This window comes from Crotalus tigris, unplaced genomic scaffold (genome assembly GCF_016545835.1).
Source record: "Crotalus tigris isolate CLP2741 ecotype Arizona unplaced genomic scaffold, ASM1654583v1 scf7180000024304.1987388, whole genome shotgun sequence".
NCBI classification, from domain to species: Eukaryota; Metazoa; Chordata; class Lepidosauria; order Squamata; family Viperidae; genus Crotalus; species Crotalus tigris.
The window spans coordinates 1058307-1083485 of record NW_024100476.1 but is presented as its reverse complement, the minus strand read 5'-3'; the positions used below and the strand labels follow the sequence as shown (position 1 = coordinate 1083485).

The 25179-nt window shown below is 37.3% G+C and overlaps 2 protein-coding genes across 9 annotated transcripts in view; one reads left to right on the top strand and one right to left on the bottom strand.

Moving 5' to 3' along the window:
* The first annotated feature begins 3693 nt into the window (after positions 1 to 3693).
* HNRNPH3 (heterogeneous nuclear ribonucleoprotein H3) lies at positions 3694 to 24898 on the top strand. 7 transcript variants are annotated; one of them, XM_039324653.1, is made up of 11 exons: positions 3703 to 3841; positions 4173 to 4389; positions 11304 to 11422; positions 11904 to 12042; positions 12580 to 12764; positions 13109 to 13195; positions 13458 to 13573; positions 14992 to 15127; positions 15235 to 15315; positions 15396 to 15485; positions 15699 to 15998. In XM_039324653.1, the coding sequence occupies exons 3-11, from the start codon at positions 11308 to 11310 to the stop codon at positions 15773 to 15775; spliced, it is 1026 nt and encodes a 341-aa protein (XP_039180587.1). In that variant the 5' UTR covers positions 3703 to 3841; positions 4173 to 4389; positions 11304 to 11307; the 3' UTR covers positions 15776 to 15998. The 7 variants fall into 7 exon arrangements, with proteins under 7 accessions (XP_039180589.1, XP_039180586.1, XP_039180588.1 ...); XM_039324655.1 differs by lacking the exons at positions 4173 to 4389; positions 15699 to 15998 and adding an exon at positions 23830 to 24898 and having other exon boundaries at positions 3694 to 3841; XM_039324652.1 differs by lacking the exon at positions 4173 to 4389 and having other exon boundaries at positions 3695 to 3841.
* Positions 18652 to 25179, bottom strand: part of RUFY2 (RUN and FYVE domain containing 2) — a 39220-nt gene continuing 32692 nt past the window's right edge. For both annotated transcript variants that reach the window (XM_039324650.1, XM_039324649.1), the window contains exons 16-18: positions 23323 to 23371; positions 22645 to 22722; positions 18652 to 22202 (exon numbers count right to left, since the gene is read on the bottom strand). In XM_039324650.1, the coding sequence (XP_039180584.1) occupies positions 22059 to 22202; positions 22645 to 22722; positions 23323 to 23371 (271 nt within the window). In that variant the 3' untranslated portion in view covers positions 18652 to 22058. The remainder of the gene's footprint in view (positions 22203 to 22644; positions 22723 to 23322; positions 23372 to 25179) is intronic.

Here is a 25179-nt window from a genome sequence, read left to right as displayed (position 1 = left end):
GCGTGCTATTTTGAGCGTTTGGATTAAATATAAAACAAGGTTCTCTCCGAAGATGCCACTTTGGGTTTCCCTGCAAGAAGCTTTTTTTAAGAAAAGAGATGGTGATGAGGCCAAATTGGTGGACCAATGGTAAAATAATCTTTCAACCTGGGTGAGCCTACCCTCAAATCTAAGGACGAGCTAGAATCAGAAGGTCATGTCTGCCATTGGTTTATATATATGCAATTGAATGATTCAAATTAGATAAAAAGAATTATGGGTTTAATTTTGTTAAAAATGAATTGGAAAGCCTACTGTGATGAACATATCATGCTAAAGTTTACAAAATATTATTGAATTTAAATCTGGAAAATGAACAAGTAAAACATTGTATGATTCAATGGGCAAGGAATTTGGGGTACAATATAATGCTTGAACAATGGGAAAATAAGATAAGATAAGATGAGATGAGATGAGATGAGATGAAATAACCTTTATTGTCATTTTTTTACTGTGGGCATAACGGCACACATCAAAAATGAAATTTAGTTTGTGCTCGCTTCGGCAGCACATATACTAAAATTGGAACGATACAGAAAAATGAAATTTAGTTGCCCGCTTTCAAAGTGAAACACATACATGACAGACACCTAAAACATATTATGTACAACATATGTATAGACCCACACCCCTACATATACATAGCAAATAAATATTAAATACTGTCCATCCTGAATATATAACGGAAGGAGGAAGCTTGAGAGTTCACAAATATGTGTAATAAAGGATTAAAATTTACATTAAATTATAATCTAAAAGAAAAAAGTTACAAGACAATGTACCATTGGTACTGAACATCAGACTAATTATCAAAAATGTATAAAGGTATTTCAAATGAATGTTGGAAATGTAAAGGCAAAGAGGGGATGTTCTACCATTTATGTTGGACATGTGATAAAGCAAGAAAATATTGGAGTAGGATTCATATGTTAATACAGAAAATTCTTAAACTAAATATAGAAAACCAGAGACTTTTCTCTTGGGGCTAATGGACAAAGATCTGGAAAAATATATATGGAACTTTGATGTTATGTTGACAGCAACAAGATTACACTACGCTCAGAAATGGAAGACTACATCAATTCTTACAATGGAGGAATGGTTACAAAAACTGATGGAGCTAGCAGAGATGGCTAAATTGACTGTACTGATTAAAGAAAAAAATACGAATACTTTTATTGCCACGTGAAAACCACTTCTAGATTTTGTGCTTGAGGTAGAAACAAATGAAATTTTGATTATGGGCTTTACCAGTATTAGATAGATTTGATGTTACTGAAATGGCGCTAGTCTATATTATTTTGTACAAGTAAAAAGTTGAGGTTTGAAGTTGATACTCTATTGCACCAAAGGAAGTCGGAAGTCAATGCCTTTTGCCCCCCCCTTTTTTTCTCCCTTATCTCACTTCTCTACTCCCTTTTCCCTTCCCCATCTTTCCTGCAATTTACTTCATATTTCGATTGTATCATATATTATAAACTAACAAAACTTTTAAAAAAAATGTAATCCCAGTTCACCTGCTATGTGAGATTTTATAATAAATGCATGCAATTTTGAACAAGATTTTCTTTCCCCAAGTACAGAAAGACATTGACTGTGCATCTATAACAAGTTGTTAGCAACACTATACTAATATTGCAATATTTGATTTACCATTTGTTTACTTCCACTGTGTTGTTGAATATGATACATATTTTAAAAACAAAGCTTCTTTTGTGCTATAAGATACTATAAAAAGTATAATTAGTCTTTCACTGTGCATTCTATTCTAAGCTGATTTTGATGTGAAGCAGAGCTCCTGATCATTGAGTTGCATTTCAATAATAAAATTGAACACATTTAAGTTTGTTGTCATATTGGTAGTCCTTGACTTACAACTGGTCACCTAGCAACCATTTGAAATTATAACAGACCACCCCAAAGGTACTTAAAACCCAGTTCCAAAATACCAATAGCTACCCCCCCCCCCAGACATGAGACCATATGTCAGGTGTTCACCAACTGGTTCACATTTATGGCCATTTGCCACATCCTGCTGTCAAGTAACATTTTATTTTTTTGCTGAAAATTGGCATTAACTTCCATTTTTCATGAAAAATGGTGCATAAAAAATAATGGATTCACTTAATGACAATGGCATTCACTTTACAACTATTATGTTATCTTAGTGACCATTGCAAGAATGGTCATAAAATTGGGTCAGTGATGTAAGTGACCCACTTTATGACCATTAGGCCTTACAATCCTAATGGCTGGGCTCCATTATGGATGTATGTCAAGGACTAATTATACTTTGGAACATTGCATGTAAAAGTGATTTGCACACCCAGTCTAATTACTGAAAGAAGTAATAAAATGATGTGGCTATACGTTATGCCATCTGATGATTGATAAATGACATATAGACAAATAGAATTGTAAACTTGTCTGATCATATTTTATTAACCCTTTCATACAGTTGATTGCATCATTTCTGTTGTCTTTTTAAAGTTTAGAAACTGTAAACATCAAAATATATAACTTCCCAGAAGATCAAACTGTAACAAAATTAAAACCAAGCAATTATTACAAAGGTAAGACTAAACATCAAATATACTGAAACCAACAAGAAAAACAAAGCAAATCTGGCATACTGTTTTGTGACTTTGTATAACGGAGCAAAAGAATTTGCCACTAGTAAAAGTTACTTTTATATGGATATTGATAAATAAGAAAATTAGTTCTAGTCCAAGAATTGATGTGGGAATCAGAGTATTAAAGTACTCCATAAGAACACTACATGAGCTATATTCTATGGCCTTTACCCCGCCCACCATTTGCCTAAATCAGGGGTCCCGAACCTTGGCAAGTTTAAGACCTATGGACTTCAAATCCCAGAATTCCCCAGCCAGCATGGGGAATGGCTAGCTGGGGATTTCTGGGACTTGAAGTCCACAGGTCTTAAAAGTTGCCAAGATTGGGGATCCCTAGCCTAAATAACAGCAAAGAAAAAGAACTTTATCTGGGTCTTGAAAAATAGAAGACTTGAGTATAATTACTTTTTTCAGAAAACTGGCACATCCTTTGTTCAAGAAGTCAAAATAGACTTGCAGTCATCTGTTGGAAGGATTCACTGAAAACAATACAAAAATAAATTCTAAATAGCTGTGCCTTACACGCTGGCAACATAGTGGCAACAATAAAAAAAAGATTGGAAGCTGGCATTTTTATTGCTAGATCAGTATTTCTCAACCGCCGTACCTTTAATAAGTATGGACTTCAACTCCCAGAATCCCCTAGCCAACATGGGAGGCTCGAGAATTCTGGGAGTTGAAGTCTACACATCTTAAGAGTTGCCGGCTTTGAGAAACACCGTTCTACGCGCTACGGAACGTTTGCTTTTTAAGGCGCTAACAGAACGGAACGTTTGCTTGAACATCGAGACAAACATCTTAACGAGCGGTATTGTATTCATATTTCCAACGTTCTGCGGAGGCGGGCAACCAACGGAAAACCGCCCCACGATCTTGGATACCTCAGACCACCGCCGTTGCTGCGCATGCGTACCCCCACCTTCCTCTTCGACGGTTTCCTCCCCCGTGCGGAGCGTCCCCTCATTTGCCGGTCATTCTCTCGCGCATGCGCCATTTCCGCCGCTAGGCGACGGGAATCCTCGCGATAGGCGCGCCTACGACGCCATCCTGCCTGCCTCAGCTGCGTAGCTTGTTAGTCGGCCGTCGGTTAAGCGCTTCCTTGTTCTTTGTGGGGAGTTCCGCGCAGCCGTTTGGGCCGATCGCCTGGGGAAGTGGGTGAGGTGTTACCGGTGAGTGGGTGGCGGGAAGCGGCCGGGCAACTTGTCCCGATATGCCGGCGGAAAAGGAGAGCCGAGGTGGGCGGACCCGCCTTCTCGCTCCTGAGAAACGGGTGAACTCCTTGGGCGGGCGGGTGGGGGGGGGCAGTGTAAAGAGGGAGGGGGAGAGGAGAAAGAAAGGGTTAAACGGCGCCGTGCGCACGCGCGCGGGAAAGTTCGACAGGGTTTTGCTCTCAGCCGCCATTTTTAACGTGACGGCCACAGCGGGGGTGGGGGCGGCCGCGACGTATCGGTGGTGTTCTCGGCCTGCTAACGGTATCGCGGTGCCTCTTGCTGGCTGCAGCCGCCGCTACTTGAAGGGGCCGAGGGCGACTCTCGGTAGGGCAAGCCCGAGTGGAGGAAAGACGAAGACGGCGAAGCGGGTCCCCGAAGCGTGACAAAAGAAGCGTGCGCCTCCGCCATTGATATCCCTCGTCCGCCGAGGACCACTTCTCCGGTGCCACTCCTCCCGGAGGGCTTGTGCGCCTGCGCGCTGTGGTCAGCGTAGCGGAAGGTTCAAGGCAAGTTGGAAGAGTTGTTTGGAAGGTGGTTTCTCTTGACAACCCGAAGCATCGCAGCCCACGTTCAGCCCCTCGGAAGTCAGGTGCCTTGGAGTCAGTTGGAACTGACGAAATGGAAACGTGCCGTCGGTGGCAGGGCTTGGTCAGAATACCATAGCGCGAAGTGTAAAATGTGAAAAGTTTCGATGAAGCCTCATGGGAACTAATGGCGGTGGTTCGGGCGTTGCAGCGGTTGAGATTAAGATTCAAAAGCGCAAGGTCATTGTGGCATTTGTGTGCTGACCAGCGACAGGGATTGGTGGGGCCTTTACCTGCTTTGTGTCTTGTTAATCAAATATAAGGCCCTACTGTTGATTGTAAATAGCCACTCGAGGTCATTGCTACGTTCGATTCACTTTTTGAGACCAGGAATAAGGAAAAGAATAGTAACTGATGTAACCACTACCAACATTGTATAGATAGCTGCTTTGGTTGAATTTTGAATGGATTTCAGAAATGGCAGGACTAAAGATACTTAGCTGAGTTTGTTCCAGCAAGTCAGGAGCAGGAACTTGAATTGTTTTTCCCTTTAATCACACTGGTGCTGTAAGTGAAGAGATACTTTCTTGATTTAGGGCAGGGGTCTTCCAACTTGGCCCTTTTATGACTTGTGGACTTCAACTCCCAGAATTCCTCAGCCAGCATGCCTGGCTGAGAAATTCTGCCAGTTGAAGTCCACAAGTCATAAAAGGACTAAGCTGGAAGACTCCTAATTTAGGGTCTCTCAGTTCAAAGTGTAGTTGTTTTTAGCAGAAATCTTTGTGTTCAGTAGATACAAGTTGGAACCCAGCTCAAGTAGAAATACTTGCACATTGTACTGAACACAAAAATGTAATGCTTAAACAGGACTACTGGGTCCATAGCCTTGTAGGGATATTTACCAAAAATATATGCTGCCTGGCTCTAGGCGATTTACCATATTAAGATGTATACAGTAATTAAATAAGGAACAACAAATATATGACAACAAACATTTAAAAAGTCAATATTAAAAATTAATTAAAATTATAATTGTACAATCTGAGGCAGAAAGAGAATGTGTAGATCCACCTCAGTAGCGGAGCCATCTAAATACATCTCTGGCCTCATGACAAAACTAGGTCTTGAGGGACTTCCAGAGTATCAAGAGGAGTGAAACTAATCTAATTTCCAATTTAAGTAATTTATTTAAAATAATAACATAATAGTTGATCTAACTATAATTGTGCCTTTACTAGCATAGTGAGTAGACCATGGGGTTTTTTAAACCTTTTTTTTATAGTGTCAAGCAAATCACACAGTCATAAGGCCAAATCCATTCTCCTGAATGGACCTTTTTTTTTTTTTTTTTTTGCAGGATACTTCAGAAAATGTTGGAAACTGGACAAAAAAGTTCAGTTTCAGAAGTTCCAGTCATGTGACCACAGGATATTGCAACCGGTCTTAAATGTGAGCCAGTTGCCAAGTACTCGGAATGTGGTCATTTGACTGTTAAATGACCTATTGTAAGTTGAGCACTACCTCTAAAGCAGAGATCTTCAAACTTGCCCCTTTTATGACTTGTGGACTTCAACTCCCAGAATTCCTTGGCCAGTGCTTGGCTGAGGAATTCTGGAAGTTGAAGTCCACAAGTCATAAAAGGGGCAAGTTTGAAGACCCCCGTTATAAAGTCTGGATGTTTAAAACTATTAAACATGGGAATAAACTTTGTTGAACAGACTGTAAATTCTTTTGGGGTAAATATATACAGGATCTTAACTGAATTAGATATAAAACAGTAGAGCAAAATGATGGCATTTGGTAAGTAAAAATAATTGTATATACTGTCTAACTAAACATCTGTAGTGATCAAAGTTAGATGAAGTAAATAATTACAGGAAAAGTACAGTAAAGTGCATTGCCAGAGGTGATATCCATTGAGTTCTGTGTTGCTTGCTTCCAAAGTGAACACAGATTTAGTGTAGATGTGTTTTGACTCCAGCTGTATGTGTTACTTAGTTGAGACAAATTCATTAGTAGCTGAAAAAGGCTAAGTTCAACTCTTGAGCAAGAGTTTATATACAGCAGGGCTCTTCCAACTTGGCCCTTTTATGACTTGTGGACCTCAAGTCCCAGAATTCCTCAGCCAGGCACGCTGACTGAAGAATTCTGGGAGTTGAAGTCCACAAGTCATAAAAGGGCCAAGTTTGAAGATCCCTGATATACAGAATCTTCCAAGACTTTGTGGCTTAAGAAAGAAAAGAGGGGGATCAGGATGGATATCTAGATGTCTGTGGAACATTATAGCTGATGTTGTGAACTGAACATCTGTGGATGTCTTTGGCCATCACAACTGATGGAAGTTTCTTGGATGAGAAACGAAATGTTTTGTTCTTCCTCCTCAAGGAAAAAACAGTCCAGCTGCCTTTTGAAAAAGCACTTTTGAGATGGGTGTTTGGGATTTTTGTTTGTTTGTTTGTTGTTTTTTACTCTGGCCTCCACCATTGGCTGGTTCCCCACAGATTGTTCTGGCTCCCACCTGTGCTGTTCCCAACAGATTGTTCCAGAAGAATTGCAGTCTTCAACAGGAAAACAACTGTTTGCACCACATAAATAGAATATAACTCTTTTATGTTCTAATTCTCTTTTTTATATTAAGAAAAATATGAATGAACTGGAAATTGTAAATGTATTTATTTTAGTGTGCCTAAAATTCATGTGTGTGTTGTGGAGATACCAAAAAAAAAAATATTCAGATTTGTTAAATAGCACGTTCTTGCTAGCCATTTTGATTTCTGTTTTGTTCATTATATTGCTAATTAATTTTATAAAACAATTGGGATTTTGAACATGTTCCAAATGTACATTGCTAATTAAATACAATAAAGGTGTTAGCCCCAAAGAGATTAAACCTATACAGCAGCAAAGAGGGAGTGACTTTCTTTGATGCTGCAATTCTATATTAATTGTGAGAAATGTCTTAATTGTAGTATGAGAGAGTGTGTGTACTGTATATTAATCATTTTTATAACTCATGTTTTTATTGAAAAGAACTAGTAAAAACACAGTGAAGACAAATAGGATTATCCCATCCCCAGGACTGGAGTAAAGTGTTCTGCTATCCTCCAGAATGAAACGTCATAGTGATTTCAGATTTTCTTTATTGGTTGGTGGAATGGAGCAGTTTAATTTGGGTGATCTGAAATAAGATTTTTTGGGGTTGCAATTCTTTCCAAGAAGTATGCATGTTAAATTCTGTTTGTAATATACTTTTTTACCACACAGTTCAATCATTTTTTTCAAGTGCATTTAAATGTTTTTCATTTACTTACTACAGCCTTTTAAAAGAAAGTCTACATCTATGGGTCATGTAAAAAAAAATCTAGGTTCCTTATTCTGATAAACAATGGACATATTTTTATTAAGTAAGATACTATATTGGAAAGCTACAAAGCTGGTCTGAATACAGAATACATCACCTTACCCCAAAGGTCTATTAAGCTGTATGCTCCAATGGTCTCTTAAGAATCAGTAATAATGTGTTCAACCTCCATTTGCAGAGTTAAAGGTTCTGCTAATGATAAACAATAGGAAAATAAGGAATGTTCTGTTATTTCCTACATTGTCAACTGGAACCATGTTGATTGTGAAATAATATCAAGCCACAGCTCTACCAAGATTTAAAACTATTCTTGCTATTCTTTCCAAGCTTTGTATTGTAATGGAAATGGGAGATGGGTATAAGGAAGAGGAAGTCTGTGGAAGTCACGTTGTGGTGAAAATATCTTTGCTTTCTAGGAAAAGAACCTGGGGAAAATCTGCTGACTCAGCTGCGATTTGAATTTATTTTTGAATGTGTAATCTGCCTGGACAAAAGCCCAGCCTAAGAATCCCTCTGCATATGTGTTGAAATGTGACCTTTGTTTTTGTTGAGAAAGACTTGAAGATGTTCACTTTCAGGAAGAGAAAATGAGACTGCAGCCTCTGGAATAATAACTACATGCATCATAATATGCATTTGCACAAGATGGAGATGGAGATCCACAGTTTCCTTCTGGCAGTCCCAGTGGCATTGGCTCCTCTTATGTTTCTTTGACCATCCCTGGCTGTTCCAATTGGTTCAGCTTATCAACTTCTTTAGGGATATGTTTAGAATGCATTTTGCTCTGATGGGGAAGCTTCCGTTCTTATTGAACAAATGGAAACTTTCAACGTTTTATGACACAATTTTAGCTGAACTTAAAGATATTATAGACAAAAAAAATGGTGCAGTTGACTTAGGATGTATGGGCTGCTGGGAGAGACTTGTTAATCCACAGAGTTTTGATGAAAAAAAACAGGTAATGGGTTTATAAACCAGGATTTGGTAACTTTTTACTAGCTGTGGCTGTGCTTTATTTTTTTTTTCAAGAGCATGTGCTATGACATGTAAAATTAGATTTTTTAGCTTGCTGCCACCTCTCCTTTGAGCATTTGAGGAGAAATTAAACATGTAAAATAGGAGCTGTTTGGGATAAAATAAGGTGAAAGACCATTGTAGGGAGTCAGAGACATTTGTAGTGAAGTCCCTGATAAAAAGTAACTTTTCCATTGTGAACTTCCTGAGTAGTAGAAATGAAAATAGCACTGTCATCTAATTACAGTTGATATCTTTTGATGCTAATTAAACACTTCCATCTATAAAATGGGAACAAACAATTCAAGTCAGAAAAATCTACAAAATTTTCCCTAAGAGTTCTCTATTCCTATTCCAACAAAGTTTAAAATCTTTCAGGAAATTTGGGTTGAAATCTGAATATTACCCATATTATCTAAAGCTAAACAATCTCCAGCCTTTATAATCTGGAAAATACTTGATAATGTGATATTTGTGTTATTTTAGTATGATGGCTTTAGAAGGTATGGCCAGTTATGGAGACTTTAGTTTCAAAATATAAGCTTGTGAGATTGACATTCCACTTAAGCTTTATCATTAACCTCAAAGTTAAACCAGTGCTTAAGTCTGGTAATTTACTTGGCAGTGTGTTTGGATGGATGGATATTTTAAAGAAATATAAATATATTTACATGTACTATGGAACTTGGTAGATGCAAAGAGGACGTAGAGCTTTACTTTTAACATACCAGTCAAATTTCCCCCTTCTCCAAGAACCTGAGGGATTAACATGATGAGTAATATAAATTACTCCAGAGGTAAACGCCTCCAGAAGTTGTGAATTCCAACACTGGAAGTTTTTAAGAGGAGACTGGACAACCATTTGTCTGAATATATTTCAGACAAATGGTTGTCCAGTCTCCTCTTAAAAACTTCCAGTGTTGGAATTCACAACTTCTGGAGGCATTTACCTCCGGAGTAATTTATATTATGGGTTGGACTATAAGACCTCCAAAGTCCCTTCCAACTCTATTATTATTAATAATAATAATAATTTATTATTTATTATCCCAAAGAATCAGGCTTAAGTAGGCTCTGCAAAATCTGCTTTAATTTAGCCTTAGGTGGCGAGATACATCTTACGCTATGTATCGTAGTGAGATACTTTTTCCACAAGAAAATTCACTTCAATGGCAATCTTAGGAAATGTTTTTAGTATGTGTACCAAATCCATTTTTTCTCATTTTGTGAAATCCCCTCCCCAAATGTGTGTGATGAGAATATTATTTTCTTTCTGATATCTCTAACCCACCTTATAACGGGGAAAGGTAGGACTCAATTACAAGCTGAGGTCTAAAGCACATACTATTCTGAGCAGAATATTTTTTCCATTATAATTTTTATTTAATATTAGAAAAACCTACTCTTTCCTGTAGTTGGGGGGGGGAGCTTCAACTCAAAGTAAATTGTTCTACCCCACCAACCAACACTTCATAAATAAAATTGTAAAGACAGTATTGGTAGATACTTTATTCTGGGAAATATAGTCCAAAATATTTAGAAGGACTTTACTTTGGGGAAGATTGAAGTGGAAAGATGCTAGTCTAACTGTAGTGGAGGAAATGCCTGCAGATATGTGAATTGTGCTTTGAATTTGCTAGCCATTGTATCATTAAATGTACCTTCAGGGTCTCTCAATTTGTACAGTTTTTACATTGTATGTACACACTATGCATAGACATGCTCCCATACAGACCTCTGAGAATTACCTTGCATTGTACCTTACAATTTCAATGATTTTTTAAAAAAACAAAACAAAACCATGAAGCTTGCTTTTCTATGTTGCTGGTGTTCTATGTTGCTGGGGTAATGCAGCCTCTTGTGCACACACCCAGATTCATTTCCCTTCCCCTGTTAGCTTATGTTATCTTCTACCTATGCCCCCAGAATTAGTTGTTTGACTGTCTTTCCATTTATTTAATTGTGAGGATTCTAGTCCTGAGCCCTATGGGACTGCTGCCTTGGCTCTAGTAGCTGGCATTGGAATGAACGCCCATGAGATTTGTATGCAGGTCAAGAAGCATGCATTTTATTTCATATGTATTTTTGGGAAACTAATTTGCTGTGGCTTCACTGGCCTGCAGTAGCATGAATTTAAAAATAGTGCCCATGGCAGTGATTGAATAGGTGTATTGAAGTGGCTGGGCAAATGTGAGAGGGAGGAACTACTAAGTAACGCAGTAGTAGAATTTGTCTTCATAGATAGAGATGCCTATCAGTCGAGGTCTTGAGAATAGCTACGTGGCAGGTTGCATGAGCAGGTCATGCTAGTTCTGTATGAGTTCAAGACAATGGCAGTTGTAAATTATCACTCTTAAGCAGCGTCTGAGCAGTTGTTGCATTTTTTTTTTTTTAAAAAAAAAGTTCAAGATGTTTCTAATGTATACAGTCCTGCTTAGGAAGGAAGGGGTTGGGGGTGAATCGTCATTCTCAAATGCTAAATTTGCTGTTTATGTTTTTTATGGTGTTTGATTTTAAACAGCAAAATGGACTGGGCTGGGAAACATAATGGTCCAAATGATTCATCTAGTGATGGAACAGTACGATTGCGTGGTCTGCCATTTGGCTGCAGCAAGGAGGAGATCGTTCAGTTCTTTCAAGGTAGCTCTAGTGTTAATGTCAAGTGACTTTCAGTGTTTCTATGTCTGCAAGATTGATATTTGAAACAGCTTAAAATTTTATTAGCATCGGGGGAGGGGGAATCAGCCTTTAAAATTTAGATTACTAATGTTGGTATTCTTTGTTTAAAAACTCTACTAAAAGTAAAGAGTTTGCATTGGCAGGATAAAAATTTACACATTTAGATAGCCTATTAGGAGTCAGAATTTGGAGTATGTAGTTATGACATCATGCAGTATAGGTGGGTTCTTTGTGATGTAGCTGTTGCTGTGTAATCTGAACAAAGAGACAGTAATACAATGTCTAAATGAAAACTCTTTAGCCTGTGTATTTGGGTTGGGGGGGAAAGCTAAGTTATTTTCTTGCATTTGTGTAGATTTGCTTTAAGTATTTTCTACAGATGGGAATGTTTCAGACTTTAACACTCTTCCCCTTGATGGGGTTATTTGTCCTTGGGTTAAAGGGTTGGAAATCGTGCCAAATGGGATAACATTGACGCTGGACTACCAGGGGAGAAGCACAGGGGAGGCCTTCGTGCAGTTTGCTTCAAAGGAGATAGCAGAAAAAGCTCTGGGGAAACACAAGGAAAGAATAGGGCACAGGTGGGGATGGAGAGTTTGGGATGGTAAATCTTTTGGGGGTTGGGGGTCAGAATTGCTTTTGGGGGGGCTGGGGTACATAAATAAACTGGCTATTTTTTAATAAAAACACCCTAAGTAACTGGGAGTAAAATAGATGTGGTGGGAGGGGGATTGGTAATACTATGTAGCTTGCTAAAATTGGGCTGGTTGTTTTTTTTGAGGGGGAGGGTTGTGTGTGTGGAGGGTGTTCTATAATAGCCAGATTTTTTTTTCAAAGAACTTTTTACTGGGGCAGGGGGGAATGTGGTTCAGAGATTTGCTGTATTTAATTTACAGTTAGAATTTTTAGTCAGTAAAGTAAATCGCAGAACTGCTTGTTTTTGCATTTAATAACCTAAATCCTAAAAGTGACACTGGAAAAAAAAAGTGTTCACTTGTCTTCAATGCTATTACCTAGACTTAAAATTAAAAAAAATATATATGCAGTTATTTGTATTTTTCCAAACTGTATATATCTGTATTCTTACATTTGTACATTGTAAATCTTTTTTTACTCAGATATATTGAGATCTTCAAAAGTAGTAGGAGTGAAATCCGAGGATTCTATGATCCACCCCGAAGAATGATGGGACAGCGACCCGGACCATATGATAGACCAATGGGAGGAAGAGGGGGTTATTATGGAGCTGGGCGTGGAAGTATGTATGACAGAGTCCATCGAGGAGATGGTGGATATGACGGTGGTATGTGTATCTAATGACCACAGGCTCTTGTCATTTTCACGTTCCTGACATTTTGTCAAGAAATACAGAAATGACAGTAATTGTAATACATACCAAGTCTGAAACCTGGCTATCTTTCACTTTGTTTATACCAGCCATATGACTTGAGAATGAAAAGGTATGGAGAGGCATCTGAAATGAGAGTTTAAATAAATATGAGTGAAACTCGGCTTGCATGCTTTTGAGCCTGTTATGTTTGCAAAGAAGTATTTCATTTCAAATCAGTTTGGTTCTATGCACTAAGTTAACATCCTTTTTGGTGTTTAAAGACTCTTCACAGTCTGTCCCCCTCTTAAATCTCACAGGATATGGTGGCTTTGATGAGTATGGTGGCTATAACAATTATGCCTATGGAAATGATGGCTATGATGACAGAATGAGAGATGGGAGAGGTAAGAACACATATTACCGTGTTGTTCAGCTGTCTATTGCAGACTCAGCTAGAGATAGATATTGCTTTGGCATTTTCAGTATCCTGTTTATAAAAGTTGGGTACAAGAAATGATATGTACCATCTCTAGTTCTGTCAGTTTTGTACAGGAACTGATCGATTCGCTTACGGTACTGCAATTGTAGTTTACTTCTCTTAGAGGAGGCAGCATAGATCCTCAGCCAAGAGTCAGTTGTGCCCTCATGGACCTGTTTTGCTTTTAGGAATGGGAGGCCATGGCTATGGCGGAGCAGGAGATGCAAGTTCAGGTTTCCAGGGTGGTCATTTTGTTCACATGAGAGGTTTGCCTTTTCGAGCCACTGAAAATGATATTGCTAATGTGAGTATTGTGGAAAATATTTCTAGCTGAAACAAGCATGTTCGGGGGGAGGGATTTCCAAGAGATGAAAAGTCACATCTGGAATCAGATGCAGCTGTTTTAAAGTATCAAGAAGTTCCAGAATAATCTTCCTTTTTTTTTCTTAGAGAATTTAAAAAGCACATAAATTAAGGTTATTAAATGTGTGTGTCTTTTGTAATTGAAAGACTAGTGGTATTTGAAAGTAATTGAAGTGCACATTTCATGTTAGAGTTCCCCTTGGGGTGGGGAGATTTTATATACAGTAATTAAACAGACGGAGAAAAAAAATGCAAAATAAAAACCCCAGTATTTGATTTATATCCTCATCTTTCTTCTCTGACAAAGTATTCAGAAAGGTTAATAAATCTGATAATTATATTTTAATTAGCTGTTACTACAATTAAAATGGTACGCATATAAATTAGTCAAAATTAAGAGGATTTCTAATAGAAAATATAATAACTTATTATAATTGCTGTCATTATTGTTCAATTTCTTTTAGCCAGCCATGCAATCTATATCTATTAGTTAAAAACCTGATGTTAGTGTCGTCATTTGTCAGTCAAACGTAATATAGAAATGTATCAAAGATCTCTAGGTTGCTTGATTCTTCTGTGCTGATGAATTTGTGTTTTTCTTGCTAATGGAGCTGGAAATCTTCAAATGAAGGCAAGCTTATAAAGGGGGCGGGAGTAATATAAATCAATATTTAGTGGCTTAGTGGGAATGATGTTAAATAGTAGCAACAGTATAATAGGTAGATAAATCAGGGAGAAGAATGGGAGGGGACCTGATAATTGCAAGTTGCTGAAAAGATGAATACTTTGATTTGAAAATAACTGCAGGTTAATGCAAAAATGTAAATATTGGCATTGTACTAACCATATGTAATTATCAGAAGTATAATTGAGTTATTCTGGGCCTATAATGTTAATAGAAGAGACAGCAACCAAAACACTGGCTTGTCATAGGAATTTGTGCTCCAAATACTTAATTTGTATCAACTCAGTTACTTCTGCTTGATGTTTCAACATCATTCCAGTGTACGGTTTATAGATATACGACCAAAGCAGTAGCATTTTTTTTTACATTTTTCTGTACACAAAGCAACTAAGGAAATAATTGCATATGCAGTTGCATATTAAAAAATTATATGCATTATTAAACTATCATGTACTAATAAATACTTTCCTAGTCAGTTTGTTTTAATTTATTGACTATCCAACTCTAAGGGATTTCATGAGAGTAACTAATGGATCCGCAAAATCAGATTTGTACTGTAAAATGCATATGCATGATGTGTGATTTATTTTACACAACTATCTGTAGCTGGGACATGACAGACTTAAAAATAATGGGTTAAATTTGAGGAGCTTTAACTTACTGCTTTCTTTTAGTTTTTCTCACCACTGACTCCTATAAGGGTTCATATTGACATTGGAGCAGATGGAAGAGCAACTGGAGAGGCTGATGTGGAATTTGTGACACATGAAGATGCAGTGGCTGCCATGTCTAAAGATAAAAACCATATGCGTAAGTTACAGGGAACGCGTCTGATGTTTTGTACATTTTCATTTGATTTTGTACAGATAATTGTTAACGCTTGCATTTATGGGAGTAAGCTTTTTGTTCTTTTAAAGAGCATCGATACATCGAGCTATTCCTCAATTCAACTGCTGGAGGCGCTTCTGGAATGGGCGGCTTTGGCAGAGATGCCATGGGTAGGTTTAATTTCAGATTTTTAATTCTATTTCAGTCTGTATAGGATTTCTAGAGACTAATAGTAACTGCTCTTTTCCAGAGCAAGGCGGTTATGGTTCCGTTGGAAGAATGGGAATGGGCAGCAGTTACACTGGAGGATATGGTACTCCTGATGGATTGGGTGGCTATGGTAAGGTTTTGTTTTGTTTAATATTAAGGTATTGGTTTTAATCTCCACCAGTACTTGGCATTGCATGAAGAACTAAGAATGCAGTGTAGCTTCCATGCTCGGAAGGCATGAGTAGCATCATAAGGGTGGTAAGATTTCTTTCATTCATATAGGTGGATGTAAAGTTTAAACAATGTTAACTACAGGAATAAAAGTATTGCGGTTATTTTATAGGTCGTGGCAGCGGAAATAGTGGTGGATATTACGGGCAAGGCAACATGGGAGGAGGTGGCTGGCGTGGAATGTATTGAAGAGTATCATTGTGTCTCCAAAGCGTGTTGGAAGGAAACAGTACTTGGTCTACTAGGCTTTCTTACAAAATTTAAAATTTCTTTTGTATTGAAAACTTTATAATGACTGAAGGAATGTGTTTTCCCATTATTTGGTAAGCATCAGATTGTGATGGGGAAATCTGTTTTCTGTAGGTTTTATTTGTTGCATACTCTGACTTTAAATAAATTTTTTATATTCAAACCACTGATGTTGATAGTTTTTATACTAGCTCCTCCTGAAGATAGTTGCGTATCTTAGGATTTTGTTTTAAGAAATTTGGTTCATTAAAAGCAGTTGTACTGGAAGATTATATTATTGATTCTACATCTATGAAATGAAATAACCATCAGGTTTATGTTACATTTGTTGTAGTTTGGAATGAAATCAAGTGTTAGTTAATAAATAGTTTGTCAATGAAAATAATGGCAGAATGTCTGAAAATAGTGTGGGAGATGAGGCCATGAGTTAAAATTCTGGAATGACGTAATGCACAACTGCTACACTTGTAGTCTGAGCTATGTGCATGTCAGAATTTTCATATGTAAAATATATTGATAGAAAACATAGTTTGAATCTTCACTTTGTTTTCTTGACAATTAAAGTTTGAGATAAGTTATTAATAGATAGTATATGAAAAAGATATGGGAGAAAAGCAGAAAGCTATTGCATTAATGGACTGCGGTAAAATTGATAGAGAACTGTTACAGTTCTTAAAAATAAAACAATTGACCTGAGGATGCCATTTCTGTTGCTAAAGATACCCACGTAAGGATTGTGTGGCCTATCTGGCAGTCAACAACACTTCCACCTAAAAGTCTGACAGATTGCTTTGCGTTTTTAACATGTAAGATTGTTTGGATGAAATACTGTTTAGCCACTTAAGCATTTTCTGTGTATTGAAGAAAAGGTACTAATATTCAAGGTTTTTTGTTTTAATTGCTTGTCCTCCAGATTCTTCAGAATAATTTGTCAAATGTGATAAACTTAAAGTTTGTTGCCTGTTTTTGCTAGTAATGCTATGTATGTAATAAATGTTTTGTGGGAGATAGCAAAATAGATTTCATTCTAGGACATGTGTTGTGTCAATTTATCTAATCGAAGGGCAAACAATGCAGATCTTTATCTTTTCTAATTTGTACAAAATTCTGTATAAGGTAAACACTTTTTTAGGTTTGTATTAAATATGCAAGTAATTTAGATCCATAAGGATTACTTTTTGGTTGAGCATATCTGCATCAAGGCTTAGTGCTCAACATTAAGAGGTAAGTATGAGAATTTCATGGGTCATAGCAAAATAGAAAAGATACAAATTTATATTCAATACTATGATTCCAAAGCTAAACATGTTAATTTGTAGATAAGTTTTATTCTCAGTAAAATTTATACAAACAGCAGCCGTGTGTGTCATAATAGCTAGCCATTTTTGATTCTGAAAATACACTTTCCTGTTTGCAAATCTTAGGATCCTAAACGGTTTTACAGAATAAATTAAATAGAAAAAACAAAGGTGAGATCCATGATTTCAGTGCTTTACTCAATGCACTGTGTCTTCCATGAAATGTACTAGGACAGTGATGGCAAACCTTTTAGAGACTGAGTGCCCAAACTGCAACCCAAAACCCACTTATGTATCGTCAGGTGCCAGGTGGGCGTGGCCCATTGGGTGGGCGTGGCTATGGTGGTAACGGCAGACTAGGTGGGACTAAAAAGTTCAATCAATCAATTCCAACTTTGCGAGATTTTTTTTTTTGCACGAAAAGTTGAAATTGAACCTTTTTTTTTTTTTTTTAGCCGAAAAGGTTTTATAAAACCCAGCTGAAGGCCTAGGACTGGGGCGACAGTGCGCGTGCCCAGAGGGCTCACGCGTGCCACAGGTTCGCCACCATGACTTTAATGGCCACATCATTATGAATTTGTATGATCCTATTAATACACACCATGATCTGTACATTCTTTGTATTAATAAATGGCTTGAATAGTGTGTACTTTGGGGCACTGTTGAAAAAAAGTTTGCAGAGAACAACTGGAATGACGAGACAAAGGAAATGATCAGGGACTGGGAGGAAGCCTTAGGACCGTAGTGGCGAACAGGTGACACTCAGAGCCCTCTTTGGGCATGCGCACCGTCACCCCAGTCCTAGGCCTTCAGCTGGGTTTTATAAAACCTTTTCGCTTTAGGCCTCTGCCACCTTGTGCAAAAAAAAAGGTTCAATCAATTTCAACTTCTCGCGGGGGAAAAAATGATCTCGCAAAGTTGGAATTGATTGATTGAACTTTTTAGTCCCACCCAGTCTGCCGTTACCACCGCAGCCATGCCCACCCAATGGGCCACGCCCACCCAGCACCCAATGATACATAAGTAGGTTTTGGGTTGCAGTTTGGGCACTCGGTCTCTAAAAGGTTTGCCATCACTGCATTAAAGCAAGGACTTCATTATGTAAGCCTCTGATAACCAATATGTTAATTCTTTGGCTCAAGCAAATGGAATGTAGTTCATCCTAGCATCGGTTTCACTCTTCATTCTAAATAAGAGCGCATTCTAAGATTAATGCACTCTTCCCACACATTCAGAGTGTCAAATGTCTGTATGGAAGACTGTTATTTTCTACCTCAAGATTTCCTATGTTGTGGCATTAGATAATTCATAACAAAACCTACCAGTCCCTTAATGAGATTACTTTTTGTAAACATTAGTGCTGTATATCTTCTGGTCACATGGGACCAGCATGGCTGTTATAAATATTTCTCAAATTTACTAGGAAGAATTGCTTTTTATTTAATGGAAATACGTGTGCATCAACTATTACACCAGCAGTAACATGTGTACCAAGTGCATAATAACGAAGTGAATGACTTTTTTTTTTTTTTTAGCTTCACCAGGGCAAGCTGAAAATAGTTGAATAGTTTTTCCAAACACTTGTATTTTAAATTAATCAAATTTTATTGGTGGTCATTGACCAAAATTTCATGTAAAATACCAAACACATAATAAAGTAAAATGCTAAAATACAAAAACACGTTTTCTGACCTGGAACAGTATCAGAATTATTGGATATAATTATATAGTTCCCCAGTGTTTCCTTCAGCAATTGTGACCAATTGTGACTACTTTCTTTTGAGATTTCTAAAAATTTAGTAGCTGACGGTATAATACGTTCCATGATACAATTGGAATAAATTACAAGAAAGAGTGATATTCATTCAGAGCGTCATGTATGGCACAATAGTATGTGTTGATGGTGAGTGAATGCCACCCTCCAAGCAATTCTTCAAGGCAGGGGTCTGCAACCTTGACAACTTTAAGACTTCTGGGAGCTGAAGTCCACAAGTCTTAAAGTTGTCAAGGTTGCAGACCCCTGCTTTAAGGGAAGAAAAGGTTGCTATGGCTCCTTTCCAGACACCTTGATGACTTGGCATGAAGCCTAGAAAGCCTAAAACTATCTGTGAAGGAGAGTTGAGAATGTTGTGTAAATAACGCTCTGTTCCAAAGGCTAATGTTAAACACCAGTAAGAAATTCTGCTCCCCTCCATAAGTCTAGACCCGGAATGCATTGCTTGATGTCATTAAGGACTCTCGGATTCAAGGATTTTCAGATATTGAATTGAGAATCCATAGTAGTCAACTCTGAAGCTGTGCTTTCTTTAAAAAAAATATCTTCCAAAATATTACCAAATACACATATGTCAATTTAAAATCTTGGCATATTTCCACCACAGAAATTAATAGCTTGTTCTTAGAAAATATGTGTACATAAGAAATGGATAATCACATGAAATTTGATGAAGATTCCAAGCTGACGTTTCTCTAAAGCAGTGGTTCTCAACCTGTGGGTCGGGACCCCATTTGGGGTCGAACGACCATTTCACGGGGGTCGCCAAACAAGGCTGTCCGCCATTTTTTCCCTTTTCCCTAGCTGTCCTACTCCCTCTTATTGGTGGCCACACCCACTTGGGGGTCACCACAACATGGGGAACTGTATTATGGGGTCACGGCATTAGAAAGGTTGAGAACCACTGCTCTAAAGGCTGGATAGTTTTGAGTTTGGAACCAAATTTGTCACCTGAAATTGAAGGGGGCTTATTTCATAGCCAATAAAATTGCTCTTTTGGGATTTAGCTCCCCAAATATTTCAGAGCCTGTTTGCAATTATTAAGTATATATGTGTCTTTTCTCAGGATTGCAGCTTCCTTGCAAACCCATCAGAGAATATACTTAAAGAACTGTTAGTGACAGGTGTCATGTCCAAAGCACAATTTAGGGATTAAATCTGCCCTGCTGATTAAGCAATAAAATTCAACCTTCTCAGAGCTGATACAGGATTTTTTGGGGGGGGGGGGAATCTTTTATCGATCATGTGTTAAAGTTACTTAATAACTCATGAGCTTGTAACTGAAAATCGGTTGTACGGTTAAGGCTTACTTTGACATTTTGATACAAGAATTTCAGAATTATCAGGTTGGAAACGAGTCCTGCTCACTGAATGATCCAGTAGAATTTTCTTGGCCTCAGCAACTGGGACGCATGACCTTCAACTCCCAGAATTTCTCAACCAGTACTAAGCATCCAGCCTCTCATAAATGAGAACTCACCAATTCATGTGGTTGCCTGACTCTACTGCCAACAGCTGTTAGACAAGGAGTTCCCCAGTAATTTCTTGTACTATCTCAAATCTGTTTTAGTTCGTATCCCTTAAATACTGAACGCTAATTAAAATTACAGAACAGCACATCACTGCAGCAAATTCTATTGACCTCAGTAGTTATATCTGTCGTTCATGGATCTTGTACTGATCTTATATTGCAATTCCATCTTTTTTAATAAATCTGGAAGGCACCCGGTTGTAGAAGCAGAATCAAAAAGAAGATTCAAAAAGGAGTGGTTGATTTTTAGATCAATCCAATGGAAAAAAATGCATTGTAACTTTTGAATAGGTAATGCTTTCACATTAAAAACATTTATTAAAAATAACCCATCAGTACAAGACTACCATTTCTTTTTATTACATCCTCTACTTTTCAAGTAAAATTGTTAATTAGATACAGTGGTTTCCCCCCAAAAATGACTTAAATAAGTAATCTCACTTTCCTACAGGACAAATAAAAGCAACACTATCCTGGCCTGTTCTGTTAACAATTCATTTGGCAATCTGCTAGTTTGTAATTTTTATTCCTTATAGATCATTTTGAATAACTTAAGTTTACATTTTAAAAAAAGTGCAAATAGTTTGTGCGTATATATAAAAGCTCTATTTATATAAGAAGTCCAGCTAGCTAAAGACAATTTTTAAGATACATTCTTTTTGCAAGTCTACCCCAACCAATCTTGTACAATATATGGAGAATTCATCTAAAGTTACTACTCTGGCCATCTTTTTATGTGGCATCACTTGTCTGACAAACACTGTATAGGAAAGAGACATCCTCAAGTGTGCTTGTTACCCTTCCTTGATATATAAAGGATTATTTTGCAACTAGTGTAAGTGCTGCATGTTAACCAATTGGGGGAGTTAATCATGGATTTTGATTCCAGAGGTTTAAGACTGTAAGATATCTTTCTCTCCCTAACCTTTCTCCATCTGAATCTCTGAATGGAAATCTTTCAGCCCTGAGTTGTCTATTCTAGATGGACCCTGAACACAAATCTGTCCATCCATGAGAAGCAAACCCTTCCATCATCTTGCTAAACTAGATCCTCCAACTCCCACCTACTAGATTCAATATAAACCTGCACAAACTGTTGCTCAGAAGCTGGAATCAGAGGCCAACTTGAAAGGGTTGTGTAGAAACACCCAAGAAAATAAACTTGAGTTCTGCCCCCCCAAACAAGTATATATTTGTTTATAATTTGCCTAATTCAACTTTGCCCACCTGTAAGCTACAATGGTTTTTCAGTGGAAGTATCAGGGAGGACGCCAAACTACACAAATCGTGCAGTTGACGTGTAACATTATCCAGCTCCAATTTCAGTTCCTTGGCTTCCCTGTTCTCAGCATAAAGCTTTCATTACAAGGTCAGTCCTGCCCCACATACTAGAATAGCACATCTGCAACATAAAACAGCAGAAGCAGAACTGCAAAGCAGATGCATTTCAGTCATTGCCTCAGAGCCACTGTACAAAACGAGACTGATTCTGGTATTGCAAGAACAATGGCACAATTTTGACATTAAGGGCATTAAGCCGGAATTGCAGTAATATATATAAGCAGCCAACACAACAGCGCTCGTCCTCCTAGTGAACGTCTTATAACATCTGCAGAAGACTCAGGGTATATTGGAAGAACACCTTTGTATGAGTAGCGCATGACAGGAGTCGCAGACGCGAACAGGCTTTGGTGAAGACGGCAAAGGCAACTCGTTGTCAGAGCAGGCATTGCAGAAAATTTCACCACAGTTTCTACAATGATGCTAAATCCCAAAAAAAAAAAAAAAAAAAAAAAGATTTTTATGCCAATATAATTTGTGTACTAAGCAGTAAGTAACCAATGATAACTTAGGTCTACCAACCCAGATAACCTATTTTTGTGGGTAAAAATAAACGTACTATATCAACCCCTTGAAGATATTTTATTTGGAAAATCATTACAGGAATTCTCTCAATTTATTAGCTGTTGCTTATAGAGCTGGTAAAACAATTACCCTAAAATTTCTATAGCATCTCTTCAGAGAAAACTGATAGAAGCCAAATGGCTGGTGAAAATGTCCATTTAGTGAGTGAAAATATGTTTTTAATTCATAGCAATTGATAAAATTTACTGCACATAATGAGCAGTACATCTCTGGCACTTGATATATTTCCAGCTTTTTATCAGTTTTAATTAATGAAAGACAACTTTTAATATAAACTCACCTTCCTCTTGGAAAGAGAAAATTCTTTTTCACATAATTTGCAGTGAGTAGCTTCTTTGTCCTTCAACCAGACCAGGCCCTAGTGAGGAGAAAAGATGCTATCTGAACCGAACAACTGCAAATGCAAAACTATCGTTTTGTTACATGCCATTCAGGATTTACCAAAGAGCAACATTCACAGAGTAAGTCTTTCCTAAACAGATCAGAAATCTTTCAGTAGAAATTGTACTCTTAAAACAAGAGTTTAAGTTCAGAGAAAGGGAACTGCAAAGTTATGTGTGAATTTGTTGATCTTCATCAATATAGTGAATTGGCATTTTAAAAAATTTAAAAACAAAGCTAGGAACTGAATAAAAGTATATAAAAACATTTAACATTTGAAATGGGTGTTCCCATCTTAACAGAAAGATATTGTTCTACAAATAATTGAACCGCCAGTGTAAACCTAATGATTTTGCAGCAGCATAGGAACATTTCTGGTAACATCAGACCAACATATCTCAAATTGAAAATATTTTGTACACCCTGGAATAGAACCCAAATGCACAGTAACAATAGACATAACAGTTTATGCTCCAATTTACAAAGGAAGCTGTGAGCTTAAGGCAGAAAAACTAATATTTGAAATTAATGAAAGAACCAACTTGGGATGCCGGTTACCACCTCAAATATTACTAACCTGAAGTGTTTTGTTTGCTTCTTTTATGTCTTCTATTTTAAGCTTTGATCTAAAGAGAAGATGTGGTTTAGAAATTATGGGCAATAAATAAGGAGCACATAAATCAGTACTTTTGGAGATTCCAGTTTGAAATTAAAAGGTGCAGAAGCTCGCCCCTTTTCCTACTCAGTGTGTACCTGCGGATAATAAATTCACAAAAAGCTTTGCCATTTCTGGAGTTAACTAACTTGTTTGTTACTATGGAGGTTTTATCCCGTGAGTTCCACCCCGATCACAATTTGCAAGCTAAACTGGTGTGAACTGAGCACTTTATAAGGAGAAGATGAGCCTTTTCGGGTATTGATAAAGATACTTTGGAATACTTTCTTTCAAATAGCCCAGAAAGAAGACATTTTCATAGCTAACCACAATCATTCTTTAAGAAGGCCTTCCTTATTTCTGGATAGATTTCTTCACTGTTAGACTCCAATTTATTTGTGTGATTCTATTTATATTAAACTCTCTCAGGTCCATCAGAGGCAGCCTTCAAATATTGAAAATAAAAGGGTAGTTATATATACCCCAACATTTAAAACCTTGGATGTTTACAATACTCGTGGGAATGGAAATGCTGCTGGGAGGAAGTGTCACACTAATGTTTGAAGAGACAAAGATCCTGAGCCTGTGGATGGTGTCAAAGAGAAAAACTATGAGGAGGACAGTTCCTATTAACAAACTGGAAACATCATTCTTAGCAACTCAGGAATATAGTGCAAGAAACTAGCAGCACTGAGCAACAATTGCTGTTTTAGACATGAAGTTTGGATGCTGCCTGCTGACAATTCAAATGAAAAATGACAATAGTTAAATACCATTTCCTAATTAGAAAACTGGCTATATGAAAATGGCGATTAAAAAAGTTGACTCTTCCTCTGATCAATAAAAAAAGCTCAGAATATTTTTTTGGGGGGGAGGGCAGGGAAGAAACTTGTTTTTCTTTTCACAGGAAATCTTACAAAGAAATTCTGGATTTTGAAAGCGATGTATTTCTCTTAAGACCATAACACCTAACATGGTTACCACACATAATCTTTCCTTTTATCCAGTGTCACTTTACAAGGTATCTGAAACCTAGCATTCCTTTAAATGATTCTAATTCGTTGGTAGTTTGATCTGAAGGGAAATGAGAGACCTGGCTTTGCTTTTAGAATTTGTATATTCATTATTCCTATAATATTTTATGAATTTATTTCTTTACTCCTTTTGTTATTTAAGTAAGTACTTGTTCGTTTTTGTGATGACAAACTGCTGGAGATTCTGGTCACCTTAATACTTAAATTGTAATTTAGGATTCAGACACCTAAAGAATTCAAAATGACAGCTCAGTTACATCAAGATGTGAAATAAAAGTATCTTATTGTCTGTTTTAGAGCACAATCTTAATTGTGGGACTGTTCAGTAGACCAGTTATTGTGCAGGTAGGAATAAAAACTAAGCAAAGGTGGTTTAGTGTTTTCAAAGTAATTTTTTCTTAGGCCCTATTTTTGTTGTTTCTTTATAATATGTATCAATAAACTAATTCATTTCAGTTCTGAAATTGTGAGGCTGAATTCTTTGCAACTTGAAATCACACTAGTATTCTGCTTAGGGCTAGATGGGCAATATAAAACTGTACATTAAAGGCTCATCCTGAATTAGATTCACAGAAGGTCCAAAATATCTGGTAAACATCTTATACTTCCTTCTCCCACAAGTAGATGCATATGTGAAATTTTCTGCCCATGGAAGCTTCTGAAGATCTGGATACCTAGCAAGCATACAGCTTGACTTGGTTGTTGACAAACACAATAGTCTGAATACATGTAGCATGCCAATGTA